General features: G+C 57.5%; 2 protein-coding genes across 3 annotated transcripts; both read left to right on the top strand.

The window, feature by feature from the left end:
* Positions 1 to 502: 502 nt before the first annotated feature.
* Positions 503 to 5,203, top strand: MRPL38 (mitochondrial ribosomal protein L38). Its single transcript, XM_052807519.1, has 9 exons — positions 503 to 613; positions 840 to 1,019; positions 1,618 to 1,746; positions 1,830 to 2,038; positions 2,423 to 2,495; positions 3,065 to 3,110; positions 3,492 to 3,650; positions 4,040 to 4,176; positions 4,541 to 5,203. The coding sequence occupies exons 1-9, from the start codon at positions 547 to 549 to the stop codon at positions 4,675 to 4,677; spliced, it is 1,137 nt and encodes a 378-aa protein (XP_052663479.1). The 5' UTR covers positions 503 to 546; the 3' UTR covers positions 4,678 to 5,203.
* A 489-nt stretch (positions 5,204 to 5,692) lies between these two features.
* On the top strand, positions 5,693 to 12,157 carry TRIM65 (tripartite motif containing 65). Of its 2 annotated transcripts, XM_052807516.1 has the most exons (7): positions 5,694 to 6,459; positions 6,954 to 7,683; positions 8,184 to 8,279; positions 8,354 to 8,587; positions 9,078 to 9,249; positions 9,579 to 9,659; positions 11,008 to 12,157. In XM_052807516.1, the coding sequence occupies exons 2-7, from the start codon at positions 7,237 to 7,239 to the stop codon at positions 11,538 to 11,540; spliced, it is 1,563 nt and encodes a 520-aa protein (XP_052663476.1). In that variant the 5' UTR covers positions 5,694 to 6,459; positions 6,954 to 7,236; the 3' UTR covers positions 11,541 to 12,157. The 2 variants fall into 2 exon arrangements, with proteins under 2 accessions (XP_052663477.1, XP_052663476.1); XM_052807517.1 differs by lacking the exon at positions 9,579 to 9,659 and having other exon boundaries at positions 5,693 to 7,683.
* Positions 12,158 to 13,572: the final 1,415 nt, after the last annotated feature.

The raw sequence follows: 13,572 nt of genomic DNA, 5'->3' as shown, positions 1-13,572 counted from the left end.
AAGCCACAGTTTGTCTGGCCTCCATCCCGCAGGACGAGTGCCACCGGCCGCCCGGCGGGCACTGCTGGGGGGCAGTTGCCCTCGTAGGGGGGATTCAGTTGGCCATGCTGCTGGCTCTTGGACGGGCAGCTGCCTGCCGCTGGGCCGTGACAACCAAAGGCGTTAGGGAGGGTCACAGAGGTTTGGCCGGGGTTCAGCAGCACCCCGAGGATGTTCCACAGCTCACAGGCAACTTCAGCTTTTCCTTTTTCTGAAGAAACTTGGCTGTTGTGCTGAGCTTTACCACCCCTCCCTCCTGCCCCGGGGTGGCAGCAGGGCCGCTCTGCTCCCTTCAGCGGGGTCTGCCCTGGGGACAGAGGAGCAAGGGCGGAGATGGGGAGGGAAGAGCCCGTCACTCGGGGCGTGTGGGGACGTTTCTAGTCAGGCCCTGCTGGAGACAGCCCCGTTGCTATGGCAGCGAGGGGGCCTTCCATGCCAGGCCCTGCGCGGCGCAGCCCGCCGTCGCTATGGTAACGGGGGGGCCTTCCACTGAGGGCGGCGCGTACTATGGCGGCGCCCTTGCTGAGCGCCGCGTTCTGCCGCGTCCGGGGCGGGCGGGCCTTCGGCACGGCCGGTGAGACACGGGCCGGGGAGCCCCGGTTCCCCACGAGTGGGCAGTGGGAGCCGCTTGGAGGGGGTGGGGTGGGTGGGGGGAGAGCTCTCGGACGCCTGGGTTCCCCAAGCGTGTCTGGCGGGGATGGCACCGGCCCGGGACTGCGCTCCCGCTCTCCGCCCGGCCCGGGCTCCCTCGGCCTCGTTTCTTGCTCTCTGTGTAAAACGGGAACGCTCTCCGCTTCCAGCCGCGCTGTGCAGGCGGGCAGCCCCGCTGGGGCCGATGCCCAACGAGGATATTGACGTCAGCAACTTGGAAGCGCTAGAAAAATACCGCAGTTTCACTCGCTACTTCAGGCTGGCGGAAAAGGAGAGCAGGAAGCCCCGGTGGTGGAAGACGTACCGGCAGCACACCAGCCCCCCGGCAGGTACTCCTGGAAGGAGCTGCGCCTCACGGGGTTTTGCTGCAGAAGGTCAGGGAAACTGTCTTTGGGGCCACGGGTTTGCCCCAAAACCTGCCCCGTAAAGAGCTGCTGAAGTGCTTTGGCACGAGGTTGGCTCTTTTCTGATGTAGAAGTTTGCAGAGCGCAAGTGTCTTCAGGGGAACTAGATGGCAGTTTTCCAGAAGGAGGGAGGCTGGCCAGGACCTGCCAAAAGATGTGGAGCAGAGTAAAGAAGTGATTCCTTGGAACCCCACTAGTATCAGAGAAAGCAGACCAGGACCCAGAGCTTTAGACCTGCAGCAAATAATACAGTTTGGCTGTTCTGCTGAGCAGCCGTAGAGACCAGGCCTGCTCGCTAGCTGGCAAACCTGTGGGTCTGGGAGTGTGAGGAGTTGGGGAAGGAGGAGGGAGCAGAAGGGTGGAGGTGCAGAGGGAAGGCAGAGGTGGTAGAATCGAGTCTCTGATGTCTTGAAGTTTGCATCTCCTTCATACACTCTCTAACATTTTGCAGGGGTTTTGTGTTTGGGTATTTTGGATATTCACATTTTTCACTTTTATGATTTTTTTTTACCCCTTTCTGAAGAGCCAAAGACCGACATCAGCCTGCCGCGTGATAAGCTGCTGCGGGCAAAGGAAATCAAGGAAAGAAAAAAGATCCTGAAGGAGAACCGCCAGAATGCCGAGATGGAAAGAGCAGCGCGGCTCCGGACTGGTCTGTGCCCTGCTACCTCCTCTCCCTGCCCTGGCAGCTCTGGGTGCCCAGCTGCTTTCTGCAGCGTTTCTCTCTCCTTGCAGTGCTGATTCCCCTCGATGAAGTCAGAGCTGAGTGGGAGAAGACCAGCGGCCCGTTCCACAAGCAGCGTGTAGCGGAGCACTGTGGGATATTTCGTGACTTGTTCAAAGGGGCCACATTCACCCCCTGGGTTACCTTGAGGGTGGAGTACAGCCAAGAAGATGAGCACTTTGTGCCGGTCTACTATGGGAACATGGTGACTCCGTCAGAGGTGTGTGAGGGGAGCTGGGAACAACCTCGATCCCATGGGAAGCCTGTGCGTTTCTGTCAGATGCTTCTAACAGGCATTGTTTGTTCTGGGGGATTTCTTTTACAAGGGCATTTCCTCTGTGATGAAGGAAATATGTTTCTTGGGTATGATAAGGACAGAGCTTTGCAACAGGATCATTGTCTGCCGGCAGGCTGGTGTTTATTAACGCTCCGGGGGGCTCTCCAGGTGGAGCTGGATTACTCGGTGGCGGGGCTGTGCCCAGTCTGTGTTGCATCCTGGCCGTGCCCGTAACAAGTTCATGGTCTTTGCCGTGGGAATTGTGATCTGGTCTTAATGGCACCTGTTGTTTGAGTGATTTACATTCTCTTTATGTTGCTCTTCTAGGCTTCCAGTCCCCCTGCAGTGTCATACGAGGCAGATAAAGGCTCCCTCTGGACTTTGCTGCTCACAAATCCAGGTAAGTAGCGAGTTCTTTAAAAAAACATGTTTAAACTGGGTTGTTTGATTCTGCTTTTGATTAGCTCCTGTTTCGTTTGGCTGCACAGCCAGAGATGATGTGATATCTGCTAAGTAGGGACATATTACTTATGCAGGAAAGACTGTAGCCTCCCCAGACCTCTAGCAGTTGAGAGATGAGGCAGTGACACAACATGACCTGTGTCACAGTGTAGAGGAAACAATTCCCTGACTCCCATCTTTTGTTTATCCCCAAACTCCTCTCTCCCTTGGCAGTCTGCCTGGGAGGTAGGTTAGCTGAAGCTGTTCACCCTGAGAAACCAAGGCGGAGTGAAGTGAAGCAACTGACCAAGAAGTCCTTTTAATCTTGGAATTACGTCTGTAGAGTTCCTTGCTCCTCATTTTAAGCTCAATCCTATAAGAATGAGTTACTTTTGTGCTAGGAAAGGAATGCTGGGAGGTCTCGAGCTGCCCTCTCCTTTCAAAGCAGGTTTGGGTGTTTTCACTTTGGGGTTGATGCAAACACCAGGGTGTCCCTAAGTCACTTTTCTCTGTTGTGTGCATTTGCAGATGGACATTTAAGAGACACGGACTCGGAGTACCTCCACTGGCTGGTGTGAGTACTGCACATCAGAGCCACATGCTGCTTAGCTCGGGGAAAGCCCAGGTGGATTGGGCAGAAACGAGTCTTGGGAATAAGAGTTCGCTAAGGCGGTTCTGTGGCTTTCTCTGGTGCTCCTGCCATTGGCTTCTTTACCCCTGTGTTCTGGGTCCTGCTAAAGATGCAGTAGTTCCAGGTGTTGCTGCTGTTTGGCATTCAAATCACTGGGTGTGATTTTTGTTCCAGTGAAAGCAGCCTCTTACTATCTGTTCACTTGTCAAACAGGGCATAAGTCACGTCAAAACGTAGCACGGAGTGATTAGCAATCCTGGGTGTATCTGCTGGTCCTAATGGAGGGAAATGAATATATAGCAAAGTAAACTTCTTTGTGTTCAGGACAAACATCCCAGGCAATGACATCAAGTTGGGTAAGGAGATCTGCCATTACTTACCCCCTTTCCCTGCCATGGGAACTGGCTACCATCGCTTCATCTTCCTCCTCTTCAAGCAAGACTGCCCCATAGATTTCAGCGAGGATATTCGGCCGATGCCATGGTAATTCAGGCTCTCACTGGGCAGTTTCACGCTCGCTTGGCTTGGCTGTTACTGCTTGTTATGATCACGTGCTTGTTACTGCTGTAGGAGAGCAGTTCCTTTTATTCTGCAGGATTCTTCAGGGCTGCTTTGAGTTTGTGTGTCACCTGAAGCTACAATCCCAGCCCTGCAAGTCCTGTGGCTTTAAAACAGGCTGTTAAGAAAGTTGTTTGCCCTGCCTGGGGCAGAAATGTGCACAGAGCTGGAGAAGCTGGGAGATTTTATTTTGGTGGCTTCCTTTTCCACCTCTGTTTTATAGACTCTGGGGTGATGTGGGGAAGTAGTTGCCTACCAGGGTGCTGCAGGAAAAGAGGTTCACCTCGGCTCTTGTGCTTGTGTCTTGTTTCCAGCCACAGCCTCAAGATGCGAACCTTTAGCACGTTTGACTTCTACAGAAAGCACGAGGATGCAATGACCCCAGCAGGGCTGGCGTTTTTCCAGTGTCAGTGGGACAGCTCCGTTACTTGGGTCTTCCATCAGCTTCTCAGTAAGAAATGCAGCGTGCAGGGAGGGGGCCTGTTTGTGGGCTGGGACATGGCCCTGCGGGTAACACAGGGACAGTGAGCAAGCTGTGGCTGTAGGCTCTTGCCTCATCCTAGCACTTGTCTAGGATCTGTTACGGGACAGACTGGGTATTTATTGAGCCATCCTCCACCAAACGAACAGCAGTCTGAGGAAATGACCTCTAAAAGACCATTTTGTATGAGCATTTTAAAATGACACCAAGAGCCTTCACCAGGGCCTGCTTGACCAGCCCTGGTCTCGTGTGCGTGTGGGGGGCCTTGCTGCTGAAGGGGCCTGGGCTTTGGATCTGTGCTGTTCTACTAATGTTCTGCATCGCCCCTTTACAGATATGAGAGAGCCTGTGTTTGAATTCGTGCGGCCACCCGTTTACCATCCTCCACAGTTAAAGTTCCCACGCCACCAGCCTCTGAGGTACCTGGACAGATACCGAGACACCAAGGAGCCCACCTATGGCATATACTAGGGACCTGGCCTTCTCTTGAGGCACTCTGGTGTATGCTGGGATGCCGGCCTGGCAGATGAGGCTGCCAGGGCTTCCCTGCATTCACACAGCCGTGCAGCTGGGAGCTGCCTGCACCTCTGGAGGGAGACGACAAAGTCTCAGCCCCTTGGCTCCCAGTTCCCCTGTGCTGGCAGTGCTGGGAAGTGTGCAGCTGAGGGCAACAGGCGTTCGCAGTGCTGGCAGCTGTGTGGTCAAAAGGCTACTTAAAGAGGACATTCATAGATGAAAGCAAATCTATGGCCAGGCTGAAATCTTGCTACCGATTCTGTAGCTGAGCTGATCAGTAAGGGAGGCAGGGTATTGCCCCTGGAGATGATCTGCCTTGCTTCTCTGCAAGGATCACGGTTCTCTTTTTGCCTGCTCATGGAACAAACAGAGCCAGGCCAGCCTGAATTTCCTCTTGCAGCACTGTGGTTCAGGACTGTGTTGGCTTTCATTTGTGCAGTCCTCTTAAAGAGATGAGTCCGATTAAATGCACTCTGAGCGATGCTGGCAGAGCTGTCTTTATTGGGAAGAGCTTGGTATCCTGGCCAGCTGGCGCAGAGCTGGGGAGCTCAGCACGGTGCAGGGGAGAAGGGCAGCCCTTCACCTGGCCCGGGTCGCTTTCCCCTCTTGGATGTTGTAGGGTGGGAAGTGTGCGGTTAGGCAGGTGGTAGACCTGCACAAGGTCCATGTTTGTGGAGCTGGCTTCTCCCAACAGCTACCCAAGCACGTGGACCTCGGTCTCCTTCCCCTCGCTCCCCGGGCAGCGTGTACCCGATGTGGATAGATGGAGCAAAAGCAGATCTGCAGAGCTGCCGGGGTTGAGGCAGACTTGCGGTGGTGGCCTGGCACTCTGCTGCTGCTGGTCCTGTACGCAAGCTGTGGAGAGACTCTGCTTTCTACTGTGCTCTGCAGGGCTCTTTGTGCATCCCTCGTTCACATCTTTAAACCCCTGAATACCAACATGCTCTTGCTGTTGCAGCTGCCTGTTCCCAGTAACCTTCTGAGGTTCCCATCTTCCTCAGGAAATAAGAGCCTCCAGCAAAGAATGAGATTGAAATGCCCCCTTGCTGCTGTTGCTCAGGGCTGTTACCAGCTACGCCTGAGCTCCCTGAACTCTTCTCCTGCCCCAAAGGGTTCTTGGGTCTGGTTTAAGCTGGGGTGAATTAGCTGGTGGGGTGACCACAGTGGGAGTGCAGGTGTCTTGTGGTTCCAGGCAGACACACAGGTCATGTTACACCCCACTCTGAGCTTTGAATAATTAGTCAGAATTTGCAGATTTGGCCCAAATAAATGTTTTGGAGGCTTAAGATATGCTGGGACATGCAGGCAATTGTGACAGATCCCAAGTCACCTCCTGAATACAGGGGTGGTCTGGAGGGTGGCTTTGAGCCTGCCTGTGATACAGAAACTGCTCTGACCCCCCAGCAGCCCACTGGTGAGCGCCCCAGCTGCAGCACAGACCTCCTCCCCACTTACCCTCGCCTGTGCAGGTGAAAGCAAAGCTGCACATGTGGGGAGGCTGCAGAACCGTTGTAAACCGAGGCCATCCTGCCAGCATTCAGCTGCCTGGGAGTGTGTGCGCAAGAGATAGCATGTCTGTGACGGTAAGGAGATAAGGTTTGGACTGGAAGGTTGGGAGCTTTTTCTCCTGAAGCCGAACTGTATGAAGACAAGGTAAAGGTATGCAGTACACAGACACCACAATTGCCTCCAGGCAGAAGATTCCACCTGCCACCTGAGCAGGGACTGATTGCCCAGGTGACATCTTTCTTGTGGTTTGGAGTACTAGTGTGCATGGGTGTTGTAAGGAACTTAGCAGGAAAAGGAGTGGTGGGTGTGCGTGGGGGCATGTGCAAACAGCAGGAGCTGTAGTTTAAAATGGAAAGATGCAAGGGTGGAATGTGGCCCTGGCCGGCTGCTGGCATGTGTCACAGCCGTTGTCACTGCAGAGGGAGGTGACATGGCTGTAGCAGCAGTGGGTGCCCTTCTCTGCTGGGTCCCAGGCTCACAGATGCCAGGAGCGCACTACTGTGCAGTACTGAGGTCTCTCTGCCAGGGAGGACTGCCATGCTCTGCTTGTGGACCCAGCCCTGGCAGAGGTGAGGATGCCATGAAGTTCCCTCAAAGGGCAAAAAAGGAGTGAAATCAAATTGTACATCGTATGTGTACCTGTGCACAGGCATTAACAGAAATGCACATTGCTCTGAACCTTGTCAGCCTCTTGCGTGTGTCTCCCTGTGCTGTCACTGCAGCGTTTCATCCTCTCCTGCTGTGCTTCGCAGCCCTCCCTGTCCCAAGGGTGGAGCAGCTCCAACCCTCCCCATCTTCTCCCCAGTGTGTGGCACAGCCAGCATGGCCAAGGACTGAGGGGCACCCACTGGGTGTCACTTTAAGAGCATGCCTGGCTGGGAGCCCTGACCCGCCTCTGGGGTCAGCGTCACCGTCTCTTCCTCCTCTGCACAGCTGAGTTTCTATTTCCTCGGCTTCTTTTGCTGGCTTCTTTCCCCCATCACCCCAATCCCTGGCGCAGGCAGGATGGCATCGCCCATCTCGCAGAAGCTGGAGGAGAAGCTGGTGTGCTCCATCTGCCTGGAACTATTCAGGGTGCCCGTGACCTTGCCCTGCGGGCACAACTTCTGCAAGCGCTGCATCAGTGACCACTGGCAAAAGCAAGAGCGGGTGCCCGCTGGGGCCGAGAAGGGCTACACGTGCCCCGATTGCCGCAGGACCTTCGAGCGACGCCCAGAGCTGGAGAAGAATGTCACCCTGTGCAGTGTGGTGGAGGTGGCGCGGGATGGCGAGGCGCGGGTCTCGGGCGCAGAGAGGTGCGAGGTGGCCCGTGGTGAGCTGTGCCCGCAGCACGGGCGCCCGCTGGAGCTGTACTGCGAGGACGAGCGGCGGTGCATCTGCTGCGTCTGCACCGTCCAGCAGTGCCACCAGCACCAGCGGGTGCTCTTCGAGGAGGAGCGCTCTAAAAAGCAGGTGGGGACGATGGGTGGCAGGACTGGGGTGACGGGTGGGGCGAGCAGGGGGAGTTGCAGCAGCTTGGACACGGCATGACGTCCACCTCCCGTGTCCCGTGCACTGCTGTGGGGACATGGTGTGCCTCCATGTGCCGAGCTGTGTCCAGCCTGAGCTGAACAGGGGGCTGGTACGGGCTCTGGCCAGGGAGATGCCACCAGCACCCGGCTGCTTCCCGAGAAACCAGGAGCTGTCTGGAGCAGCAGAGCGCTAGGTAAATCCAGCAGCACTGGATGAACAGTGCCATATGTGTTTGTGACCCCCCTGATCTAGAGGAAACAGCTAAGAAAGGGGTGAAAGACAGCACAGGGTTTCAATTCTCAATGACCCTGGATGCAACCTCTCCCTTCCCAAACCACCTCCTTCCCTGCGAGCCTTGTCCTGCAGCCCTGAGAGGGGTCTCAGGGGCTGGGTGGGCAGCAGCATGCTGCACCACAGGATGTTGGCGCCTTCCTTTGCAGGCCCTTTTGAAAGAGTCCCTGGAAAAAGCCGAGGAGGAATTGGAGAGGATTGAGCAGGCAATGCAGGAGCTGGATGAGCGAACGCGCAGCATCAAGGTAACACTGCTGCTGCCTCCGTGCCGGGCGTACGGGTGGAAGCATACTGGCTCTCATGGCTCTTTCTCATCCAGGATTCCTCTGAGGGGCTCAAATCAGTGATTCTGAGCAAATTCACCTTCCTGAGGAAAGCCCTGGAGGATTTCCAGTGTTGGACGGTGGCCAGGATTGAGCAAGAGCAGGCGGCGGCACTGGGGCGCGTGGGGGAGGACTGGAGCTTCCTGAAGGACCACCTGGACGTCCTCAGCCAGTACAGGGAGAGGGCTCAGCACCTGCTGGCCTGCCCTGACCACAGGACCTTCCTCCAGGTACCATCCTGGCACTGTGTCCCTCCCCATACCTGGGCGCTGCCAGCCCCATGCCCTTTCGGTGAGGGCAGAGACATGGTCGACCCCTTCCCCGGGGGGATGCATCCTCAGCCCGGCTCACAGATGTGATGGGGCTGTGGGGAAGAGTTGCTTTTGGAGGGGGTCCCTGAAAAGTTGGGGGGGCGGTGCTGGATCAGAGTGGATGATGCTGACAGCAGGGCCATGGGCAGCATCCCTCGCCCCCAAACTGTTCAGCAAGGCTCTTCCACCACCAGCAAAACACAGATTCCTGTGGCATGGCCCCTCTGCTCCCCACAGCCTCACACTCCCCTGGCGACTGTTCCCTGACCCCATGCACCAGCCGCAGCTAATGGCAGACGTTTTGGGGATGCCCCCATCACCCACAGGGAGACGTGCCGTGTGCGGATGGGATTTGGAGCTGCCGATCCTCCCCGGGCCAGTGCATGGTTGTCTGTGTGTCTGTCTGCAGGAGTTCCCTCTGCTCCCATCTCCGGAGAGCCCAGAGGCACTGCTCCCCATGGAGTTTGATGTGGCCGCCATGGTCAAGCCCCTTGTTGAGATCCTCACTAACATCTCCAGGCTCCTGCTGGAGGACCTGCCCAGCTCTGTGGCCCCAAAAGCCCCGGATCCTGTTGGCCAAGGTAACCTTCTTCCCACAGGGCCACCCCAAAGGGCTCCAAGTCATCCTGAACCACAGCCTGGCCCATGTCACCGTGCTGGAGACACAGCTGCCAGGCACAGGGGGTTGGGATGGGGACACGCATCTATGGTTCAGCAGATGGGTATCAATGGGATGGAATGAGCTGGGTGGCTACCCTGTGGCCCCTCCTTGGTGGCAATGCCAAGCCGCGGTGACACGTGTCCACTCCCAGGCTTAGATACAATGGACTTTCTCCTTCTCCCATCAAAGCCAGGAAGGAACAAGTTTTTGGGTGGCATCACTCAAAATGCCTGTCCCCATCCTCCACAGGACCGGTGCATCCCCAGGAACCAGCGGTGAAGGTGGTGGCTCCTCTCCCCGAGTGCCAGCTCCGAGCTGAGCTTCTGAAGGGTGAGGAGCATGTGGGGGTCTGGCAGGACAGCGCCCCGCTGGGGTCCCCAGCAGGCAGAGATTTCACTGAGCCGGGCTCTTCCCTGGGAGGAGGGTGGTCGTGGCTGCAGGGACAGGGACTCCTTCCCTGGCTCTCCCAATCCCTCTCCCCTGATGCAGAGAAGGGTGGTGCAGGGCCAGGGCAGATGGGCTGGGGGACACTGCATGGCCAGGAAAGGGCTCATTAGGGGGATTAGCGGCACCAGGGAACACTTTACCATGGAAACTGGGGCTGTCGGTGCCCAGCACTGGATCAGTTGCTGCCTCGGATCTTGTCCTGTCTCCTTCCCTCCTTTTCACCCACCTTGGGTGTCTCGCCTGGGCAGGAGCAACATGCCTGTTCCTGACAACCCATATTTAGATGCAGCGCTTTCCCACAGGCAGGCAATGTCAGCAGCTGGCGAGCGAGCACTCACAGGGAGGTGTCGTGGGCTGCCCCAGCTGCCCCTGCATGGCACCAGTCCAGACCCTGCCTGCAGACCCCTGCCTGCAGTCATTGCTCTCTACCCAGGGATATGTCCCCAGCGCTCCCAGCCACAGTCCTTCGTGTCCCCTTCCCTCCCTGGGGCCATCCCACTCCCATTCCTTTGGGATTTCCTCAGTGCTCCTTTTCCCATCTCCTCCCTGTTAGGAAGAGGGTTGGATAATATTTAGGGTACGTTGGTCATGTCACTCTTGCCAGGGAGGCAATCGATGCCTATGGGACCTGTAAGGATTCCTTTCATTAGGTCCCACAAAGCATTCTCAGAGTTATTGATAGGAAAACAAAATGTTATTTATAGGCAGCAGGCATGAGCCCAGCATAGCTGGCCAGGCCGGGTTGTTGTGGGAGGAAGGTGAGGTGCTGGTGGCTGGCGAGTGCCCGCGGCAGGGAGAGTTATCGCAGCCCGTGCAGAGAGTAGCTTCTCGCAATACCATATTTGCTCACTTAATGCCTGTTTTTCTCCCTCTCTCCCCACCCACGCTCATATTTTTTGCTCTTAAAACCAAGCACATCTCTTCCGAAATGACCATGGAGCCACCGCTGCTTGCTGGCTGTGAGCTGGGCTGTGCAAGGACTGCATGAAGTGTCGTGTCTTGGAGCCTCGCCAGCTATTTCTGGGCTGTTTCCGTTCCTTCTAGCAGGCGGGTGGGCAGGTATCGCATCTCACCCGACTCCTCCTCCAAGCATGCTGTAACCTATTCCCTTCTATTTTGGGAGCCAGTGCTACGCAGTTTAAACCACATCGCTATTGGGGGGGGGTTCACACCAAGGGCGTAAAGGTCTGATGAAGCATTTCAGCCCCATCCATGCCGTTACTCTCCCCAGACCACCGCAACCTGACCTTCGATCCCAAGACAGCCAACAAGTACCTGGAGCTGTCAAAAGGTAACCAGAAAGCCAAGCACGGCCCCGGCGTCGTCTGCGTGCAGCAGGAGCAGGGATCTCGCTTCAAGCCCTGGCAGGTTCTGTGCACGCAGGGCTACAGCCATGGCCACCACTACTGGGAGGTGAAGATCTCCAGCCACTCCGTCATCCTGGGGGTGACCTACCACGGTCTCCCCCGAGAGCAGCAGCAGGGCCACAAGTTCAACATCGGGCTGGACGGGGGCTCGTGGGGGCTGCAGGTGCGGGAGGATTGCTACCTGGCCTGGCACAAGGGCCGAGCGGAGAAAATTCAGGAGCAGCTGTATAAGAACCTGGGGGTCAGCCTGGATTACAGCAAGGGGGTCCTCTCCTTCTACGGCCTCGGGGAGAGAATGCAGCTCATCTACTCCTTCCACAATGTCTTCACCCAGCCCCTCTATCCTGTCTTTTGGCTGTGCGAGGGGCGAGCGGTGACGCTGGGCCAGAGGGACTAAGATGGAGCTGCCGCGCTGCTCCGTTAGCTGGGCTGGCAAGCCCCAGGCTGGTGCCGTAGCTGAGCCGCAGCCAGCGGCTGTCATGGTGCGAGTGCAACCCCAGTGCCGAGGCAGGAGTAGGGTGCGGTGTTTTAATGAGAGCTGATGAGGACAGACATGCAAATTAACCCACTCGAATTTGCATATGCAAATATCACTCTGGTGACAAAAGTTAGGGCAGGGAAAGGACGCAGGGCTCAGGGCTGTGCCCTTGCGGTGGGGATGAAGCCCCCGGTCACTGTGCATGGGGGCACGTGTGGGTGCCCATCTCTGCAGATGACGCAAGGGTGGGGGATAGGGAGGGTGCAAGAATGAGGTTTTTCCTCTTTCTCCCATCCTGGCCCGGGGGAGATTTGGGGAGAGGGGTACCCTGGAGGGGGTTGCTGCAGCCATGGAGTGCTGTGGAGCAATGCGGCAGGAGCCCTGTGCTCCCCCAGCCCCACATGCAGGCAGGTCCTGCTCCCCCTCCCTGTCCCCTCTTGCTGCTCTCGGACGTAGCAGAGCTACTTTTTGGGGTGTCACGCTGCAGTTGCTCTTTGTACAAAGCTGCTTTGCCCAATAAAGCTCTGTTTTCCTACCGCTTTGACCTCAGTGCTGGTGGGAGCTGTGGGGACCAAGCAGCACTGGGAGGGGGTGAGCTGTGTGCCCCTGCTCCCGCACCCATCCCTGCAGGGCCCCATCCTGCCCCTCCACATCCTCGAGGGGCTGGCAGCAGGGACCAGCCTCATGTAGTGACCAGCTGGCGGCAGAACTAGAAGATGCTTTATTTATAGTAGCACTGCGATAAGGAAACCTGGTTTCCTACAGCTCTGCCCCAAGGTTGATCTGGCACAGAAGAAAATCCAAAGCTTTGACTGAAGCTTTTCCAAGGGCGAGGCCTCAGGTCCGGCATCTCCCCCCACTCCCACAGGGATGCCGGTGAGGACTAATGGGGTGAAACTGGGCACTGGCTTCAAAGGTGCTGGGGAGGTGCAGGCATACACATGGGGAATGAATCACATCAGCTTGTTTCCTTTGGGGAAAAAAGGCTTAAAAGGATCAATCCCCTTCTTCAAGGACAGATGCGATTTGTCCTGCCGTGCTTCCTCCTTCACTCCACACCTCCCTGCTCTTCCCAGTCCCATCCTTGGGCAGGAACTTGGGCTGGCATGGATGAAAAATTGTCTGCGTACCTTGCACAGGAGGTGTCCAGAGATCCCATGTTTACCAGGCAGCTCCCCATACAGAAAGCGCTTTGGTGTCTCCCCATCCCTGCCTGGTGCCTGCTGGCTACTGCCTGGCCCTGGAGGAAGAGGGGACAGGGGCTGAGCCAGGCCCCAGGCACTGCAGCCCTTCTTGGCTATGGGAATGGCTAACATGGACCCATGGGCACAAAGGCTGGCAGGAAAGCATCTGCACCTCTGTACTGGGGGGGGAGCTCAGGACCCTCCATGTGGCCCCAGGGTGAGGAGCAGCTCTTAGTGGGCAGTGGGGTGGCAACAGGTTCTGGGGCAGCAGATCCCGGGGGGTGGGGGATGCTCACGGGAGGCAGCAGACCCCCGGGAAGGGGATTGGAATGGGCTGGCAACAGCTTCCCTGGACAGGAGATTTGGGGGGATGTGCAGCAGCTACCCCTGGGGGTAGCAGCACCCCGGGAGGGTCCAGATCCCAGCGGGGCCGATCCTTTAGGAGGTCGTAGACCCTGGGTGGGAGGCAGTACATCCTCAGCAGGGTGGCATCCCCCCCGGGGGTGGGGGCAGATCTCCCAGAAGGCAGCAGATGCCGGGAAGAGGGGCCTGATGCTCTGCGGAGGGAGCAGATCCCCGGGGGTGAGACACACACCCCCACCCCCCGGGGGGCGGGTGATGGAGACCGGGTCTGTGGGGGGGGGTCAGGCCCCCCGGGAGGCAGCAGACCCCCAGCAACGGCGGGGAGCGGAGCCCCGCGCGGCGGCAGCAGCAGCTCCGGGCGCGGGGAGGCGGAGCGGGCGGGCGGGGCGCGGCGGCCGCCCGCC

Source organism: Harpia harpyja, chromosome 14, assembly GCF_026419915.1.
Source record: "Harpia harpyja isolate bHarHar1 chromosome 14, bHarHar1 primary haplotype, whole genome shotgun sequence".
NCBI lineage: Eukaryota > Metazoa > Chordata > Aves > Accipitriformes > Accipitridae > Harpia > Harpia harpyja.
The sequence above is the reverse complement of the archived record's forward strand: the minus strand, read 5'-3'. Positions and strand labels throughout refer to the sequence as shown.